Source organism: Phlebotomus papatasi, chromosome 1 (assembly GCF_024763615.1).
Source record: "Phlebotomus papatasi isolate M1 chromosome 1, Ppap_2.1, whole genome shotgun sequence".
NCBI lineage: Eukaryota > Metazoa > Arthropoda > Insecta > Diptera > Psychodidae > Phlebotomus > Phlebotomus papatasi.
Window position 1 is genome coordinate 42,819,488 of NC_077222.1, and position 19,292 is coordinate 42,838,779.

Here is a 19,292-nt window from a genome sequence, read left to right on the forward strand (position 1 = left end):
GTATAATTGAAAACAATGCCAACATAATGTGCAACCCATAAAAAATGTATCAATGCTCTTGTTCACTATAGATCGGGACATGACTCAGTGAATGGGGCATATGAAAGACCGCCTTTTGGAAATTTCATCCCATATTATAATATATATTGATTTTCAATTCTTTGCACCCGATGCAGTGCTTATATTTCATTATCGGCAATAATAAATTTGAAAATTAAATTGAGAAATTTAAGTATAGAATTGAACAAGTTTAAAATATAATGCTATATACTGAATATATCATCATAAAATATTCGAAATATATTTAGAGTTAAATTAATAATTAAAAGGCGTGGCAAGGTGTTTCAACTTTGCGAAATGCTCGAACATGTGAATTATGCTGTACCCAAAGAGTACCTTTACCATCTTTAACCTGTACTTATAATATATTTTTGAAGTCCAATTTATTGTGAAAGGGTTGTACTCATGACTTTGCGGACCTCACAAAATTTTTCATTTATGCACTGTGCAATTTGATATGAAGTTTACCAGATTAAAATTAAGTCGAATCAATTTATAAATCACTTAAATTATTGACCAAAATAGCTTAGGAAGGAGTAATACAATTGAATAGACATGTCAAGGTTTCCAAAATCTTTTTAATTAGCTTAAAAAAGACCCCATTCGGTTGACAAATTACACTGTTTAGAGTTTTTTTATCATTTGATTTTAAAAAGTTATCAAGGAATAATTCAACGACGAACGAATAATACTATGAAGAATCAACAGGATATAGATTTTTCTATAATCGAAAACAATTATATTATTTACCTATTTATTATATTATCGTATCATCTTTATCTCTAAGTTATATTACTTTTGAATGATAATTTTGTTATTTTGATTGGTTATTCAATGGCCAACGTGTTTAAATCTGCTACAGAAAATTGTTACGTAAAAAAATAATTTTGAAAGAGAATTCGCTGTGAATTCGATATCGTAAGGGCCTTGACAGACCTGAGGATTAGCCGAGAGATGGCTTAGCGTAATTATATTAGAAATAATGGTCAAACTACATTTCCAACATTTTCCACTAAGTCGTCTCTCGGCTTAAGTCGTAAGTGTGTCTAGGGCATAAGGCTTTCTTTTGCGATTGTTTCATAAAAGTTACATTTCATATTACAACACATTCAACTATCATGGAAACAATATTATAAGTCATTAATTATATTCGAATGCTAATATGCTGTTTAACAATTAAAATGTAAAGTTCAGAAACGGTTTCAGTTTGAGTAATCTAGTGTAGCATAATTGATAATTAAATCCGTAACAAGAAACTATTTGTGTAAAACTAATAAAGGACTGCCGTATCATGCATTTAGATGTTGATATAATGAAGGCACTGAACTTTTTGACCTTTTGACCAACTAAATGTAACTTATTTTAAGGGCTAAAATCTATCAAAATTTAATTGTACTTTAAAGCATTATTACTTATTCAAAAAAAGTAGCAAAAAGGATCAAAGTTCGAGTAGACGCAAAAAATTCGGTGTTTTTTAAGGTAAAACAATTTATAAACTATGTTTTTCTCGCTCTTTCTCTCTTTCTGTGAGTTCTGGTAGGAAAATTTATATGGTTACGTTATAAAAAAAAACAACCAAGAACAGTTTGCTGAAAAATACATGAAAATTACTTGTTATATTCATATCCTTAATTAAAATCACTATACTATGTGTATATTAACCTACACTCGACTAAATGTTCACTAAAAACAAAAAAAAAACACAGTGAAGGAAAACGATGACAGACCTGGAACTCTTGATAACTTTTTCAGTGTATATTAGTTTACTATCAATTTAGTGTATTTGAATTATCTTTTGATTAAAAACACTAACAGTTCAATTATCGATTTTTTACCAGTTTGTTATCAGTTGGGAGTACCGATGTTGAACGGGCCCCGGTCATAATTCCGAAAACCAAAATCCCGAAAACCAAAATCCCGAAATCCAAAATCCCGAAAGCCAAAATCCAGAAAGCCAATATCCCGAATTCTTGAAAGCGTCATAGCTACTCCCACAATTGCAGCCACCGCACTCGCGGTCACAGGAGGCAAAGGGAAATTTTCTGTTTTGGGAAAAAGACAAAAAGGATCCTTTTTACTGAAGAGATGGTCGACATAAGTCCAAGTAGTCTAGATTTAAAAATGAGTGTTTTTACAACTAGGGTAAGTGTGCTAAATTTCGGCATAGTTGCATATAAGCACCGAAGTCCTAAGTTTGAAATGCAATATTTTTAATTCATATTGATATTTTTTGTTACTTCCTTTTCGGGAGGGTTGTGTGGAACCTTGAAAACTAGTTTATCATCTTTGTTTTCTTTAAATCACTTGATAAAATATTGAAAAATTAATAAAAATATGGGTATTGCTTTGGGTAGTATTCCGGCCACTTTGAGTGAAATTCTGGCCACCTTTTTTCTGACCACCTTTTGTGACGGAACGGATAGAAAATTTGAAAACGTCAAGCGGAACGGATTTAATATTTACTTTAATACGTTTATATGACCCACAAGCCCTGAGATCTTCCGTGTAATTTGTCCTGAAGACCTGCAGAGTAGCATCTCAAATTTAAGCTCAGATTCCCGTAGCACTTTGCCCTTTCTGAACTCTTCCAAGGCCTTTCCCACATCATATTTTTCATAGAAGCGATATTTTTTTCTCTGGACATTGTAGAACTCAGAAATTAAAAAAAAACACACAAAATGAATAAGAAATTTAGGAAAGCAAAAGATGTTGCCGGAATAGGCAACACTACCTCACCGGAGAGACGCTCACAAAGTATATACTTTATTACGCAAAATACAGGATCTAGCTCTGAAATTTCACTTGAAATTTAAAGATTGATTCACTATTAACATAAACAGAAACAATCTTTAATGAAAACTAATAAATTTTCATGAAAAACACCGAAGGAAAACCTCTTGCACTTCACCTTTCACCACAAATCGTGAGACTGCTAGAAACACAAGCGATCTGTCACATTTTTGTAAGATTCTTTCCACACTGAGTTTTTACAACGCAATTTAAATTCAAATTATATCTAAAATTTAACGGTTTTTGTGTTAATACATCCTAAAATGAATAAATATTTAGAAGCAAACTGAATTCATTGACTATTCGAAGATAACATACATAATTTTAATTTATTTATTTCCATGGCTGAAATTACACTCAAAGTGGCCGAAATTAGAAGCTGGCCGGAATTTGGCAAACTTCCCCTACGCCATGTTTACTACTGCCCCAATTTCCCGCACTGTATCGGAAAATGAAGCAACTCGTTGCAAATTTATTTATATAAAATAAAAGATTGTTTTAAAAGGGAAGAATGTGATTAAGGCAATAATAAAAAAAAACACATCCTCAGGAACTGTTCATACTTATGGGGGTCACTGAAAATCAAAAGGCGATATCTTTTATAGCTTTTATCATTTGCCATCTATAGCTCATATCGTATATACGGAATTAGATAAAGATCGTGATTTCACTTTTCACTAAACCTTATAAAAACAATGATCCCTTGGCGAGTCAAATGTCGAAATATCAACATCTTGTGAGCCAAATTTTCAATCCTATAAAGGGTTAAGGTTTCTTGTTTATGTGTGATTAATGAGACTTGCTTCAAAATTTGAACCGGTTTTTCTGCAAATTGATTAACATCACTTTCCAGTGTAATTTCTTCATACAATTTACAATTTGCTCTGGCAATGACTTGAACAAAAGTTTCTCTGTATCTCCTGGAGGATATCACAGTTTTCTCATCACGGACATATTGCCTGTGCCAACCCCTGGGCTCACAAGACGAGGAAAAAAAATTGAAATGTTAGTGGGTGTGTTTCATGACATGTGGCTGGGAGTGAAGACGACGAGAGTGATATATAACATACTCTTAAAGATTTTTGCTGAAGATTGTACATCAAGCCCAACCCTTCTATCCATTGTATGTGGTGCTACTTGACACTGGTGCTTACTCGCTTCAGGGAACAAATATTCATCAGGGCCCCTTTTCATTCTCGGTGCTCTTGATTTTCCGGGTTTATTACCCCTTCTAAATGACATGGTGTTCTTCCACGACTAAAATTTCCATTTGACGCCAAGTACTTTACTAACAAAGTCCTCAACCAGAATCATTTCACTATATACAGTCCATTTCGAGCTTTTGGAGAAATTTTACGGTCACATTGTTGCGTTTTTAACTTGGGTGAAATAGAAAAGTGAACGAAAAAAAAAGAAGAAAAGAAAAGGATATTTGATTTCATGGAGCACAGTCAAATGCGCTTTAAATGCCAAGACGTAGATTTCATCCATCGATTTAACTTCCAATTTTAGAGATCATTATCAGTGTTTTATCGCCCAGAACGGATATTTCGTTCCTTTCCCTGCCAGAACACACACATTCACACCAATGGAGTAGGAAATCATCAATTTGCCCCACACTCCTCATACCATTTGATGGATGAGGGTGTGGGATGTGTAACAAATGCGAAACATGGAAAATGAATGAGTTCATTTCTGGGAGCTTTATGAGCTTTCCGGGGAGCTGTGAATGCAGGAAATGATGATTTTATACTTAACATCCAATTAACACAGTCAAAATTCAATTGCCAGCTTCTTTTTACATACCCCTTTACCAATTTAGATTTCTCTAAACATTACACTTTTATTGCTCGCACTTCAAAGGGAACACAGGATATACAATCCTTTAATTTTTCGAAATTTTGAAAATTTCCATGCCGTTTGCGAGCAAGTCACCGCCTAACGAAATTCATTTTGGTAATTCAATGTATTACGAACATTTATTTGCAATTTTATTTGGCCTGTCCGACCGAGATTGAAAGACCAAACAGTAAGGGATTTTAACCAGGATTCTTTCGTTGTTCTGCCTTTGGACAGTCCCATCTATTCATTAAGATACAGTGCGAGTAGTGTAAATTCCTGCTAAAATAGTGTAAATTGTTCCTTCTCTACCACTACTGAATTGGAGTCTCACTATAATCTTAACCCTCTAACGGGTAAGACCGCCTCCAGGCGGTCTTCACAAAAATCACATTTACAGCGACAATAAAGGTTTTATTTATTTAAAAGTGCTATAGTGTCCTCGGTAATAGTCTTATAATCTTTTTTTTTTACTGAAAGATATGTCATTCTACTTTGTATATTTTGTTTAAAAATTTGAAAAAAATAAAAATGTGAATTTTATAAGCAAAAAGAGCTTCAAAATTTTTTTTATATTTTCTCACCTAGCGCCTAAACTAAAAGAGATAATGAAGAATGGATGATTTTTTCGACTTTATTGGATCATTTATCCTAGAAAACATTGTCTTAGAACTTTATTCGCATATTAAAGAAAACACCGTTAGAGGGTTAATTTTCATATGAACTCTTCTAAAACAATTTTTTTACCTTTTCTCTATAACGGTATTAAGAATTTTTATAATTTTTGGATAATCTGTGAACATATCACGTGGAAATTCTGTTCATATACACCAATTGCTGTTGTCTCTAATTTCTGATGGTTCGCAAAGTTCAAAGTTTAAGAACGTCTGAAAAATACTTCTAACCGATTTTGACAATTTTTCATTTTATTTATTTACTTTTTTAATGTGGAGACATTGATTTCAGATGCTTCAATCTTTTGAGACAGGGGCGAGACCCTTATAACCGAACGGTCTGACCATCAATTGCACCACGGGCCCCTTCATCTATTTTGACAAATTCATGTAAAAAGTCTTAGGGTTTCAATATTTCCAAGAATTTTGAATCATTAATTCAATCATCAATTCCAATGGCTTGCAATTTTCAAAAAAAAAAAAAAATAGAATTATTGGAAATTGAGAAATTATTGGATAGGAACTGTTGGCATAGAGTATCTGCATTACGAATAGGTTAAGGCAAATTCGTTAAATTCCGTAGTTTTCAGATCGTCTAATGGAACAGGATGTATAAGTCTAGATTAGATCCTCGTATTTATTTCAAGTTGCGTTTTTTTCGGATTTTTATGATTTAATATTTCGTTGATTTTGACAAAATGCAGCAACAACACAAACCAATTTGTAGAAGTCGTATTTCCAATGTGTTCTTGCTTGGTAGTTTCTTCCCACCCATTACCTATAAAACTAATGAGAATTTTCACCCTAACTGTGATCTAAAAAGTTTCTTTGAAACATCTTATACTGTTAATGTAGAGGATTTCACCATTTATACGATAAGATTGATGGACATCTTAGCGGTAAGAGGCAAACTTTAGTTTGTTGGTGAACACTTGTTTTCAATCCTCAAATTTACACCTCCAGAAAACTAGTTCTTGGCACACCTTTACGTGCTCGATAATTTTTGAAAAAAGTTGTCATCGGGTGCGTATATCTTTTCGTCAGTCTGGTCATTGACAGAGTTAAAGGATAAATGAAAAAATCTTCTTGTAACAAATCTCTAAAATGTGTTGCGTGGTTTTTTTTATTGATGGATATCGTCGGTTGGATCGTGTCCGTAATCATAGGCGTGGATACTTCGTCTATATGAAAATTTCCATAAATCATTCCTGTTAATGGTTTTTCAAACATTGGACAGTTTTAAAGAGGGCCTTTCTCAAACTATTTGCGGCCTATATGGATTCATTTAAAAATTTGGAAAAAGTTAATTTAAAATATTTAAAACTTAAAATTCCGGAATTATCTGAAACATTTCCTAAAGAATATGAAATAGCTGAAACGGCTGAAACAGTAAAAAATCATGTTTTATCCCGGCATAGAATTTTTGACCACCGTTTTATTGAAAATATTTTTAGTTATCTATGAATCAATTTAGGTATATTGTATATCGTAAATATGGTAAAAAATTACGTATACGGAAACATATGTACTATATTGTACAGCTAAACAAGTTTCATAATGGAAAAAATAAATCCTTTCAATATTCAAGGCTTAAATTACGAGAGGTCAGGCATTTTACAATGCAGACATTCTTCGGCACTTACTTTTATTAAGAATTCAATTGTATATTAATTTTCAATTAATATGTATTTTGAGCAGGTTTTGAGATTATTCTGGAATTGATTCAAATTATCTAATTGTCTAAATCAGTGCTAAGCATGAAAGAAAAACTGTAAGGACGATGTTTAGTCTATGAATTTTATCATTAGTCAATGCTCCAATTTTCAGATCTACTTCAAATTCTTATGATTGAGCATTTAGAAAAATAATGACTATTTTTGCCTAGTATACTTTTTTGCCGAGTTTGTGATGATTTCATAAAATCTCCAGTGTTTGCAAATTTTGAGTGAGTATGGTAATGCAATTTTCCGAGTGTTCGTCATTTATTATTTACTATTCTGCTACCTCATGCAAAAATTGTTGATTTTAACGGTTAATGAAAACGTTTTAGTTTAGCAAATGGATTCTATAGGAAAATTAAATATTGCCGGTAAACATTTAATAACGCATACTAAGTACATTACATCAAAGCTTTTATGGAATTAATTTGACTAACCACCAAATATAATATGCATACATATTAGATGAGATTCTTAATAATCTTACTTATTTGTTGTAACAAAATTTAATATCTTTAGGATGAGCTTCAATATTTTCAAAAGTATTTAGTGTAACTCTCTATTTAAAAATAAAGACTTTTAAATTGGTTGTACAAAAAGCTTGAGATAATTTTTTTTTGAAAATGAAAGATTCCTTTAATTGGTTTTTATTAAATCATTTTAAGTTCATACTTTCTAGAAATAGTAGTATGTATCTGAAATATTGAATTTATAGAGGATCAATGTTCACGAAAGTAAAAACCTTATAGGGAAAATCCGGGACAAAATTAGCCAGCAAAAGAATTAGAGAGTAGTGGGGTGTTATAGTTTTTCTTGGAAAGAATACTGAGTAAACTAATATTTATTAAGAGTAATTAACTCCCTTCCTCTTCATTGAAATTTATATCAGTTTAATTAAAACTAGTGATTCCAAATAACCAGGTTTTAAGCATAAAGGGTTAGCCAATTTTGAATGACTCTGAAACCGGTTAACCGGTTTCAAATTTGGAATTAGATTAAGGATCTTTGAACAATTTTTTTAAAACATACTTTTCATAAATTATATGCAAACAAAAAATTCATTTTCTGAATAATTCTGTCTCAGTCTCTTATATCTCTGGTTCTGATTAACTGAATTTAAAAGCTGGAGTTCAAATGAAAGATATTAAAAAAAATGCAACTTCCTAGAGCAAATAAAGTTATAAATTAACTACGAGCTTTAAAATCGTATACTGTCTTATTTATTTCACAAAGTTGCGCGTATTCTTCGCCAAAACATATGATATGATATTAAAGGCCTATTGGTATAGAATTTACCATCTTAAATTAATTAATATTCATTTATTTTCTTTGAAGAGCCCAAGAAAGGGCCTCATTTCTTTAGTGATCGTCAGATTAACACTTAGGCAATATTCATAATGTCAACTTGAATATTCGACTCTGGTGAACTGATTTTAGTGATTATTGCACATGCACAATTGTAAAGGAAGTTCAAAATTAAGTTTCACCTATTATGATTACCAAACATGTCATATGCTTATTTTATCAGAAATTACTTTTATTACTATTAATGAAAACTTTGTCTTACTATGTCGCAAAAGGACCTAAAAGACTCTAAACGAAAATTAGGGGGAAGTGTGGCACCATTGAAAGTGGGGCACTTTTGAAATTGGGATTTTTCTCTTATTTTTAAATGGAATTGAGCCATATCATAATGTAATATAGCATCTCAATGTGTTTGTAAACCTAAATTTTACCAGGATAAGGCTCAATTTTGTTTAAAAATAGGTGAAAAATACCAATTCCAAAGGTACCCCACTTCCCCCTATAGGTTATTAGATTAAGTCGCTATGAGAATCTCACCTACTTCAAATTGATTTAGGTTTTTCATTTTATATTTAAAATCATTTCTCTTCTCACATTTAATGAATTATTCACATTTAATGAATTTATCGTCTTTGGATTAATTATGCGAAAATATTTCCCAAAGGGTTCGATCCCGATGACGTCTTGAGCACCTCGAATTACCATATACTTCTTATTAGAAAATTCAACAAGTTCAGAGTGTGAATACAGAAGTCAAGAGATAGTCTTTCTGAAAAGATTCCACTCAACATTCTTATACAATCTACACAATATGAGTTCTTAGACGAGTTTCAGCAGGGATTCTTTTTCCTTTTCCACCTTGAATGAATTAATAATATGTGTTACAAGAACGGGCGAAATTGTGGTTGAAAATATGCTCCCCGTCTCAAGCAAAAGCATGGTGAGATGGCTTAAGAATCCTGAGAGATGCTTGAGATTGTGAAAATATGCAAATATCCTTCGTCCTCATAAAATGCTCACGATATAAAATTTAATGAAATGCATGTTGTGATGTTAACACTTAAACGCACACGTCACACAGAATTATGTTTCACCAGAGACGTTTGATGAAGATATGGTTCAAGGGGTAACTTCTCATGGTCCATTCGCTACCTTATGCTTTAGTATTCCATTCACGGAGTGAAGGGTGCTATTCTGCATACGCATTCATTGAAAATTTCTCGCAGAAATATTTTCTACCACATTTTCTGCCACTCAAGTGAAGAGTGAAAGATATTTTCTCATTCAAATGTCCAACTGGCTAGAAAGTGATGAGATGGGCTGTTTGGTGGGTAAAAAGCGTGATAGCGGGTGGCCTTTTGGGTGCACAAACAACACCCCCGCAGAAGGAAATGAAAAACACATCACCATTCTAATTGCCACCCGCTATTATTTTTATGTAAACAAGTATACGATTCCTCTTTCTCGTTTTCCTTTTCTTGCACACTACACCATTCCAATAATTGTGTTAAGATATGCCTCAGAATACGGAGTGAGCTTATTTATTGTTCAGGGAGTCGCGACCTCATCACCTAAACTTTCACCACATCAATGTTCCAATTTCGGCTTAAGTCATTAGCATGATTACCATTATCTCAGCCAGTATATTGTTCATTAAATACACAAATTTGTAATAATAGTAGAATTAAGTAACAACAGTCTCCATGACGAAGAACTGACTTTAGGAATTGGGCTAGATTGAGGATTAATTTACACATAGGGCATCTCATAAATAGAAATTTATACATAGTAAAAATAAGGGGATGGCAAAGCGTTTCAGGCTTTGTGAAACGCTCGAACTCGTGGCATAGATGATATCTCAAAAGTACTTTCGCATTATTTAATGCGCACCGGTTCAAAACCGCTTTGAACCGATTCATAAATTACTCAAAAGGTTACCCAAAATACATTAAGAATAATTCAATTGATTTCAGGACAAAAATTACTTATCGGTTCAGAATCGGTTCGTTACCGGTTCATAATCGATTGAAACGAATTTAGAATTAATAGAAATTCCAAAGGATTTTCAGAGACCCCAAACATGACCCCATTCAGTTGTGAAGAACGCTCTTTAGAACCAGTTTAACCTTTGACCTTGAAAAACCTTTCACTAAAATTATTCAACGGTATTTTCGTAAATGGACGAGCCCTCCTGGATAATTTCTGAAACGTATTCAAAAATGGAAACATCGCATGACGCGTAATAAAGTTTGATATTAGAAAGTTCACAAATGTTAAAAGAAAACATAATAGCATACTGGCTCCATTCAGTAATAACCTTTCGAAGAGATAAAACAACTCCGAAGCCAAACCAAACCTATTTGAAAATTTACCGTAAGCCTAAAATGCAAGTTCACATACTCGCCGCTTTAGCGCTGATTAAACTACAATTTCGAATTTCGGTATCATACTCACTGTTGTAAACCTCGTCGCTGTAAATGTTCGAACTTCGAGCGAAGTTTCAGGTAAGTTCTCTCTGATATACCTTCGAATCGATACAGAAAAAACCTCAACTGGAGAGAGCTCCTAAATCGGGAAGGTTATTACTGAACCTAGGGATAGGGACTCTGAAGAAGAATTCAAGGAGAATTCAGAGCTGGAGTTTTTTCAAGAAAAAACTGATTTCGAAAACCAATGAGGGAGCATCTAAACGGGGGGATTTTATTTCGAAATCGCCATTTTAACACAAAAGTCCCCCACTGAGGTTTAGACCGGTGCATTTTTGTTTATCTTTTGGCGCTTAAAATCTCCCTCTTCGAAAGCTCCATTTATTTATGTTCAAATATTTTAACATTTTAGGCGATTTCAAATAATTTTTTTTGTTTTTCAAGAGATGTTCTTCTCGTAATCTACTTTCAAATTATCAAAAGTCGAAAAGCAGGTGAAATAGGGACACTGTATCAATCTCTCTTCTGAATGTATCGTTTAATCTTCTTAATCGAATTGTTAACTAGACATCACTAAATAGAAATAAAGAAATAGTTAAATAGAATAAAGTTGATTTAGAGAAAAAAAAAAACTTAGCATATTTTTTTTTAATTTAGCAACAATATTGGCATAAAATCCTGCGGTAAGACGGTTTTGATATAGAGGATGGGTGCCTCATCTCCTCTTCCTTATGAAGTGTTCGTCATCAGGTACAAATATTAACTTTACCACTCTTTAACAAATTCTTTGATTGTAAAATACTGTGTGATTGACGTTTGAAACGTTTCGAAATAAAATAGAAAGTCTTCCAGACTATTTATTTTAGTTAGAGCACACTTGGAGAATTTAGGGTGGAGAAAATTTATCTCAGGCATGAACCACTAGGGGAGATTTCCCGAGACTCACCGGTGCATAGCACAGTGGGGTGCATTTTGAAATCCCCCCATATAAAAGACGCCTGAAAAGATATTATTTTTACTTTTCACTTCGTACGCATGGTGCCTGAACTTCCTATTACAAATCCAATCCCATTATAATTCCTCTCAAAAATCACCTAGTAATTCTTTAACAGCTTATAAGAGTGGTACTTCCGATTTTTTTTTAAACATTCGAAGTATGTTAAGTTTGAATTATTCAAACATCAAAGACATTTTTTGACTTTTATGCAAATTCAATTCCATTTTCTTTTTAGCCAAGACCGAAACAAATCAATATAGGACATAACATAATGTACAATATTCAATTATAATTTTGCTGAACCATATGTAATGAAATAACAATCTATTTAATGTCAAAAGAAAAAAAGACCCAAAAAACACTAAAAGCTTAAGAAAATGAAGTAGAAATAATCTATAGGCGTGACAATAAAATGTATATTCAAATATGCAATAATTTCACGGGGAAATAGTTACGCAACTTAATTACTTTCTTAAGGCCCGAATGGCCTGAATGATGGAGCACGTCGAGAAATTAACAGCTACCGCTTCTGTTGGCAAAATCGTAAAAGACAGCAATATCGAAGGTCGGCACAGAGGGTGTTGCTTTAGGTCTGGGGAGGTCGTAAAAACGAAAGAGAGACTCACCTCTGGTGCAGGACTTCCGCTGCCTGAGCATTCGATTGTCGTAAGTGAATTGTTGGAAAACTCAACACGATGTGGGGGTTCATGAAGAAAAACTGGTCCTTGCAGATCTAATAACCTCACACCTAGAAGATGGAAGAGATAAAAAATACAATTAAGATTAATGGTCAATCTATTTTGCTTAAATGGCGTATGAGGTGGAAAATTATGACGATCTTATTAAATTCCTCTCAGTTGCAGCGACTGGTCGTAAATTATGATAATTCCGAGAGTGAAAGTCAATTTCCTTTTCAAAATATCAGACTAAATTAAATCAATATATAGAATCCTCAACTTGTTATCTATTTTTGTGAGCTGTTCAGGATGTTTGCTACTCTCCTTCTGTCTTCCTCTAATATAACTCTACCAGATAAGTGAAGATAAAGTTTCAGCACAATACTGGGAACTTATCCCAAGTCTTATCCATTTGACTTGGGCGACGCGACGTGACTAAAGTTATTAATGACTCTCTGTAAGCTTGTTTCCCTGCTTCACATTTCAGTTATACAAACACATTATATTTTCCTTCAATACACAGTTCTCCACTTTGTATACACCTTTCTAACCATTTATTCTTCTGTCGCAATTTTCGACCCACTTCCTTGGCTAATTTATCAGTGACAATTTGACAAAAAACTCCAAGGATACTATTTAAATAATTTATTTTCATTGGAAGCCCCAAAAAAAGAAATTTCAATTAATTCAGCGAACTCGTTTCTATCTGAAATTCTTGGAAATTCAAAATTATCGTTAATCCGAGTAATTGTATGCTAATAGCTTATATTGATATTAAATATCGCTTCAGTAATTTTGGAATTCATTTACTATTTAGACTGCATTATTTGCTACTATCGCTAAAATAATAGAGCTAAATGATGCGATGTAATGACATTAAGGTTTATATTAATTTATCGTATAATTCCTTTCTCCATTTGACATGCAACTGATATAAATTTATTTTCAAACTATATAAACGCCAATAGAAATTGGAGTGATTTTGGTTTGTGTTATGTGCTGAACACACTTATGACTTAAGCCCGAGAGGCAGTTTAACGTGATTATAAGCAAAATAATGATTAAACTAAATTTCCATCAGTTTCTTATTAATTAAGCCGTTTCTTGGCTTACGCCGAGAGACGGATTATAGTCAGAAACTGACGGAAATGTAATTTAATCACTATTTTGATTATTATAATTATGTTAATTCGCCTCTCGGGTTAAGTCATAAGTGCGTAAAGCACATTGAATGGGATTGTTTATAATATCCTAAGTTTTAGAATGATTGGCAAAGCGTCCTGGGGCGGCAAAACGAAGTGCTCGAACTCGTAATTCCCGTAACACAAATGCTATACCTCAAAAATATTTTCGCATCATTCACTGTTTTCTATTTTCCGGTTCTTAACCGATTTGAACCGATTCATAAATCACTCAAAAGATCCCGTAAAATATTTTTTTTTAGAGTAATGGTCTCTACACACTGGAGAAATTTTTGTCCATATTGCAGAATTTTTCCTACACAGGCGTATGGAATTTGCTTCAATATGGACATAAATTTCCCTAATGTGTAGAGGCCATAACAAAATTAATTTTAGGGTTTAAATTAGTTACTGGTTACGAATCGGTTCAGAATCAATTCAGAACCTATTGGAACCGGTTCAATTCAAATATGATACCATTTGGTTGATAAAATCGCTCTATAGATCCTTTTAAAATTTTACCCTAAAAATTCGTTATTAAGAATGATTCAACGCTATTTTCGTATATGGACGAAATGTCCGCCTGGTTAATCTCTAAAATATATCTAAAAATGAAGAAAACGCATGACACGTTCTCGAGCAATCCTAAAAACATGGTTTTGGAGGGTAAGACGAAGGGTGTGGTGAAAATGAGAGACATGTTAAGGGTCTCAGGGTCGACTTATGGCGAGGTCTCCCGAAGGTCCCAAGTCTCTATCTCTAACCGGTTGGGCTCTGGGCCTGGCAACGGCCGGTCGCACAGACAGACCGATGGATAAGCATGACGTCAAAAAACTCGAAATTTTAGATTTCCAAAATTCTATCAAATTACGACTCCTTGAGGAAGGAGTCGAAATATATAACTCAATATCGATTATATATATATATATATATACGATTATATATATATGGATTATATATACCGCTCTCCCTGTAGATTTCGCACAGTAAAAAACACAGTGCAAAGTGTCTGAGTTTGCGAAATGTTCAAATTCCTGACTTTTATTCAACAACCTAAAATTTTAAACTTCTGTAGTAGTCGAAATCATGGTTTAGGGGGAATTGGGGCAGTAGTAAACTGGGGTAGTTGTAAACACTGTAATATTTTTCATTACTTTTAAGACTCCAGAGGATAAAACCCATAGGCATTCATAGATACCATGGGGATGTATATCCACAGAAGAATTGGTCAATAAAATCCTAATACTTTAAAAATAAAAATCATTTTTCCCGAAAATGTTGATATTTCAATTATTTTGGTCATTTGGATTTCCACCTGGAAATTAAAAACTGTGTAAAATAATCGAAATGTAGCAATACCAGTTCTTTCCTACATCTTTTAGGATTATATTAATGCATTTACTAGAGAAATTGAGATACTCATTACTTTAAAAGAATTAATAATTGGTCAGAAAACAGCATTTGGGGTAGATGTAACCAGGCAATTTCAATTTCACAAAATGAGTAGGTAAAAGAGCGGGAAATTGACCTTCATGCGAAATATCTATAATTCATAGATTACAAAAAAAATTGGTGGCGCTGTGTTCAATAAAAAGTCACATGATGTCAAAATATGGGGAAAATCCATTGAAAAATGTCTTTGATATGCATGCTTTTAGTTTTTTTGCTATTTTAATTATTCTTTCTAAAAAGTGTTGTGATTTTTTGAAAAATATACAGTCTTTATATATCTCTTAAGTAATTAAAATAATCGAGAGTGGTGCAAAGTTAATTTCAAGGGTGGGAAAAAAGGTGTTTACATCCTCCCCAGAAAGTGGTTACTTCTACCCCAGGTATTTTGTGAAAAGAGAAAAATGCACAGGGACACAAATTTTATTTTTATGGAAAACTGAATTGTTTTCCAGCATCCGCATTACCCTCGACGAATTGCCTATACCCAAGGGTAAAACATGAGCTAAGAAATATTTTCCAAAAAATCACGGTGTCCTTGGAAAATCACCTCATATTCGCATCTATTGAAAATGGTTACATGTGCCCCAGTCTCCCCTATGCACCGTGCTTACAAGTTCGAGTAATTCGCAAAGTTTATTTTCTTACTGTGGTTATTTTCATTTTTAGTGCTTAACCATAACCGATTCGAAACGATTTATAATTTCACCTTAAATAGTGCTCAAAAAGAGATACAATTGAATTAAAAAAAAAACTTATTACTGGTTCATATAATCGGTTAATGGTTTAGACTTGTCAAGTATTCCCAAACCTTTCCAACGGAACCAAACTTGCAGAGGTTCGTGGAGTAATACACTCTTTTGAGCTATTTCTATCTCTAACCATGAGCTATCACAATTTCTAGCATCATGATGATATGCTTCTGGATATTGGACATTGTTGTACTACTATGGAATTTTCAAAAACGAAATTCTTAAAAAAATGGTTTTTGAACATTAAACAATTTTTTTTTAAATTCTAAAAAACAATTTTGATATTTTTCATATCCAAAATCAACAAGGCATAAATTCTATAACGTTTTAGATGACGATAAATTTTTCTTTCCCATATTGTCGATAAATCATCTCGAAAATTCCACAATATTATCAAAGTTAAGTTCAAATTTTAACTAATAAAATGACGGAAGTTGAAACAATGTTAAAAATGCAAGAAATTCAATTCTGAGAGCAAAGTGTTGAACATGTGAATGGTGTAGCAGTAAGTATGAGTTGCAAGATATTCCATTTATTTTCCCATCAACGTGCACAATATTAAATAACTCAAATCGATTGCCGTCATACGTGCATTGGATGATGACTTATGAACGTACAAGACGATAAGGAAGTCTTATTGGAAATTCCTCACGATCCAATTCGATCTAAGAGACGAGTAAATTAAATAATAATGACTGCCACGAAGAATCATCTCGATACGAAGAATTCCACCTGAGATATTAATATTGAGACTCTTGGATGCATTTTCCACCCACCTTTTGGACGATGTGTTATGCAGAAAATTTTATGCACTTCAGTGCTTACGTTAAAAGGTATAGATAGAAGAAGGATGAGAAATTTAAAATTTTAAAGTTTGCGGAATTTTGAACAATATATTTCAAATACAACCCAACTGAAATGCTGCACCACTGAAGGGAAATTTGCGAAATTAAGGTATCAACGGAAGAACGGAAAAGTTTTCTTCACTCGACAATATTCATCTTTTTCTTTTTCTGCTCTATCTCACCAAGTCAGTTTTTTACCATACCATATCATTATGAACAAAAGCAGACTAGAAAGTTTTTCATTCTTGTCAATATATGGGAAATTCTTTGTGTAAATGTAAATAGATCTGCTTAAAGAACTAAGTGAAAATTTGAAATCGATTTACGTAAATCTTTGAATTTACATTTGAATTTTTGCCGCTGTAAATTGACGCAGTTCATATGCTAATTTGTATGTGGAATGATAACACAATGTATCCATGGGAGGTTATATTTAGGGCTTCATTCTCTTTTCTCCACAGAAAATTTTACAGGGATATCTCTAACTTTGTGCTACTTTTTACATGATTACACCTTGGTGGTTTCATGAGAATTTTAGGAACCTGCACAACAAATTGATATTCCAAGCAGATGCGATAAGATTTCCAGAGTCAAGAGATGTGAATTGTTGAATAATTTATTTTAGTATTACCCAAAATTGAAATATAATAATAATAACGGGATTAGTAAGAGGATCTTGACCACCTCGTAAGTGAAATTTCCAGACTTTAAACTTTGTTATACGAATTTTCTTTGGGTGAGTGAAAAAATTTATGGTCAAGTCTTTTATCCCAGGATTTATAGGGGGTGTTTCTAAGATTTCAAGTTATTATTTATTATTCGTTTATCGTCTTGAAATAATAAATAATAATTGAACTTACAACAGAATGCAAGTTTTCTGAATAATAAACATTTATTCTGTAATATGGTGAAAGGAACACATATTGACACTTTGAGAAGTCGTATCAGAACCTATTGATACCCTACAATGCGCAATATTAATACTAATCCGGGTAGTTTTAGATCTAAGGTTTAGCCAAATAACCAAACTTTTCTAATATCTTATCAGGCAATACATTTGTGAAGTTTGTGACTTAGGATTGAATATTAAGGGTAAATTGTTTATTAAATCTTGATTAATCACTAGAAATGTCTGTTGTTTAGGATTTTGAGATATTTGGAAACTATAGACTAAACCTTTAGTCTGGCCCATTGACGGCTCAAAATATAAAAGAATAAGTCGCAAATGGCCAACTTTACAGGAAAGTGATTTCAAGTTCCGATTTTACATACTGAGTATAGGATTTTCAAGATTTGAAACCCCTATAATTTTGGCAATAATTAGCTTTCCGGTATAATATTCGCAGGGATGGCAGAGAGGGTTAAGGAGCATCCGAAAAGCGAAAAAAAGGAATTTTGCAAAAAATCGTCTTATTCGATTAATATTCTGACAAGTTGATACAATGTGATGGACAGACTTACAGCTTAAGCAGAGAGACAGCTTAACGTAATTTTATTTAGAATAATGATTATATTACATTATAATAAGCTTCCCACTAAGCCGTCTCTCGGCTTAAGCCGACAGTCTGTCTAGGGCATAACTCTCCATTCGCAACGGTTTACGTTTAACAAAGCTCTGTTTAATTATTTTACTTTCAAAAATAATGCACTTTACTATCTCTCTATTACAAAGTTGTAACACATTCATTGTAATCATAATCACTGAGCAACGCCCCTCAAAATGTGCCCCATATGTGTAAAAGTTTATTATGTCCCATTTCGTGCAATTATTCAGAAAGCATGAAAATTACTCTCATATTTCTTCTCCCAGGGAGATTGAAGGCACAGTGAGACATCTGAAATGCTTAATTTAATGATTAGGAATTGTAAATAGTCACAATTTGAAAATGTAAAATGTTTATCTCAGAATATTATCCATTTATATTCTGTAGCTTTTTCTCGAGCGGCTTTGCCTTTAAGTAATCGTTTAAGATGAAACCCAAAAAAGAGCCTAGGGGAGGGGTTGGGAAAAAAATGTCGGGTATAATGTGAGACAGGCGCGCGAATTTTAGCAAAATTAAATTGTTCCAAATGAAGGGGATGCTTTCAGAAAATTAAATTTTCATCTTGAGCCCATCGTTGGGCAGCACTTAAGTATTTAAATGATCAGTTTATTAAACAACTCAATCTTGCAAATGTGTGAGAACATCTTGAAATGAATGCAATATTGTTATTTGAAGCAGAACAAGAGGATTTTTAAGAAAATTGATTGAAAATAAAGAAGAAAAACCATGGGTTAATCAATTATGGCATCGTTAATTGAACTTCTATAGAAATAGAATCTTTAATCTTTGGCCCATCATCAAAATGTTTCCATATTTCGGAAAAATTGTCTGTTCTTTTGAAATAATAAAAAGATTGCCTTCTTCTCGATTAAAGTAATTTTTTTTATACATTCCTCTTCAAGGTTTAAAACTTGAAATCGAAACAACTTTTAAAACCATAATTTTTAAATTCAGAATTTTAGACGTAAAGTAGTATTCCATTTCACTTCCTGATTGAACTCCTATAGGGGAAACTGGAGCACCACCAAACACGGG

The 19,292-nt window shown here is 32.9% G+C and overlaps 1 protein-coding gene across 2 annotated transcripts in view; it reads right to left on the reverse strand.

The window, feature by feature from the left end:
• The window catches only part of LOC129799292 (cell adhesion molecule Dscam2), a 163,136-nt gene that overhangs the window by 97,895 nt on the left and 45,949 nt on the right, over positions 1-19,292 (reverse strand). For both annotated transcript variants that reach the window (XM_055843035.1, XM_055843036.1), the window contains exon 3: positions 12,436-12,557. In XM_055843035.1, the coding sequence (XP_055699010.1) occupies positions 12,436-12,557 (122 nt within the window). The remainder of the gene's footprint in view (positions 1-12,435; positions 12,558-19,292) is intronic.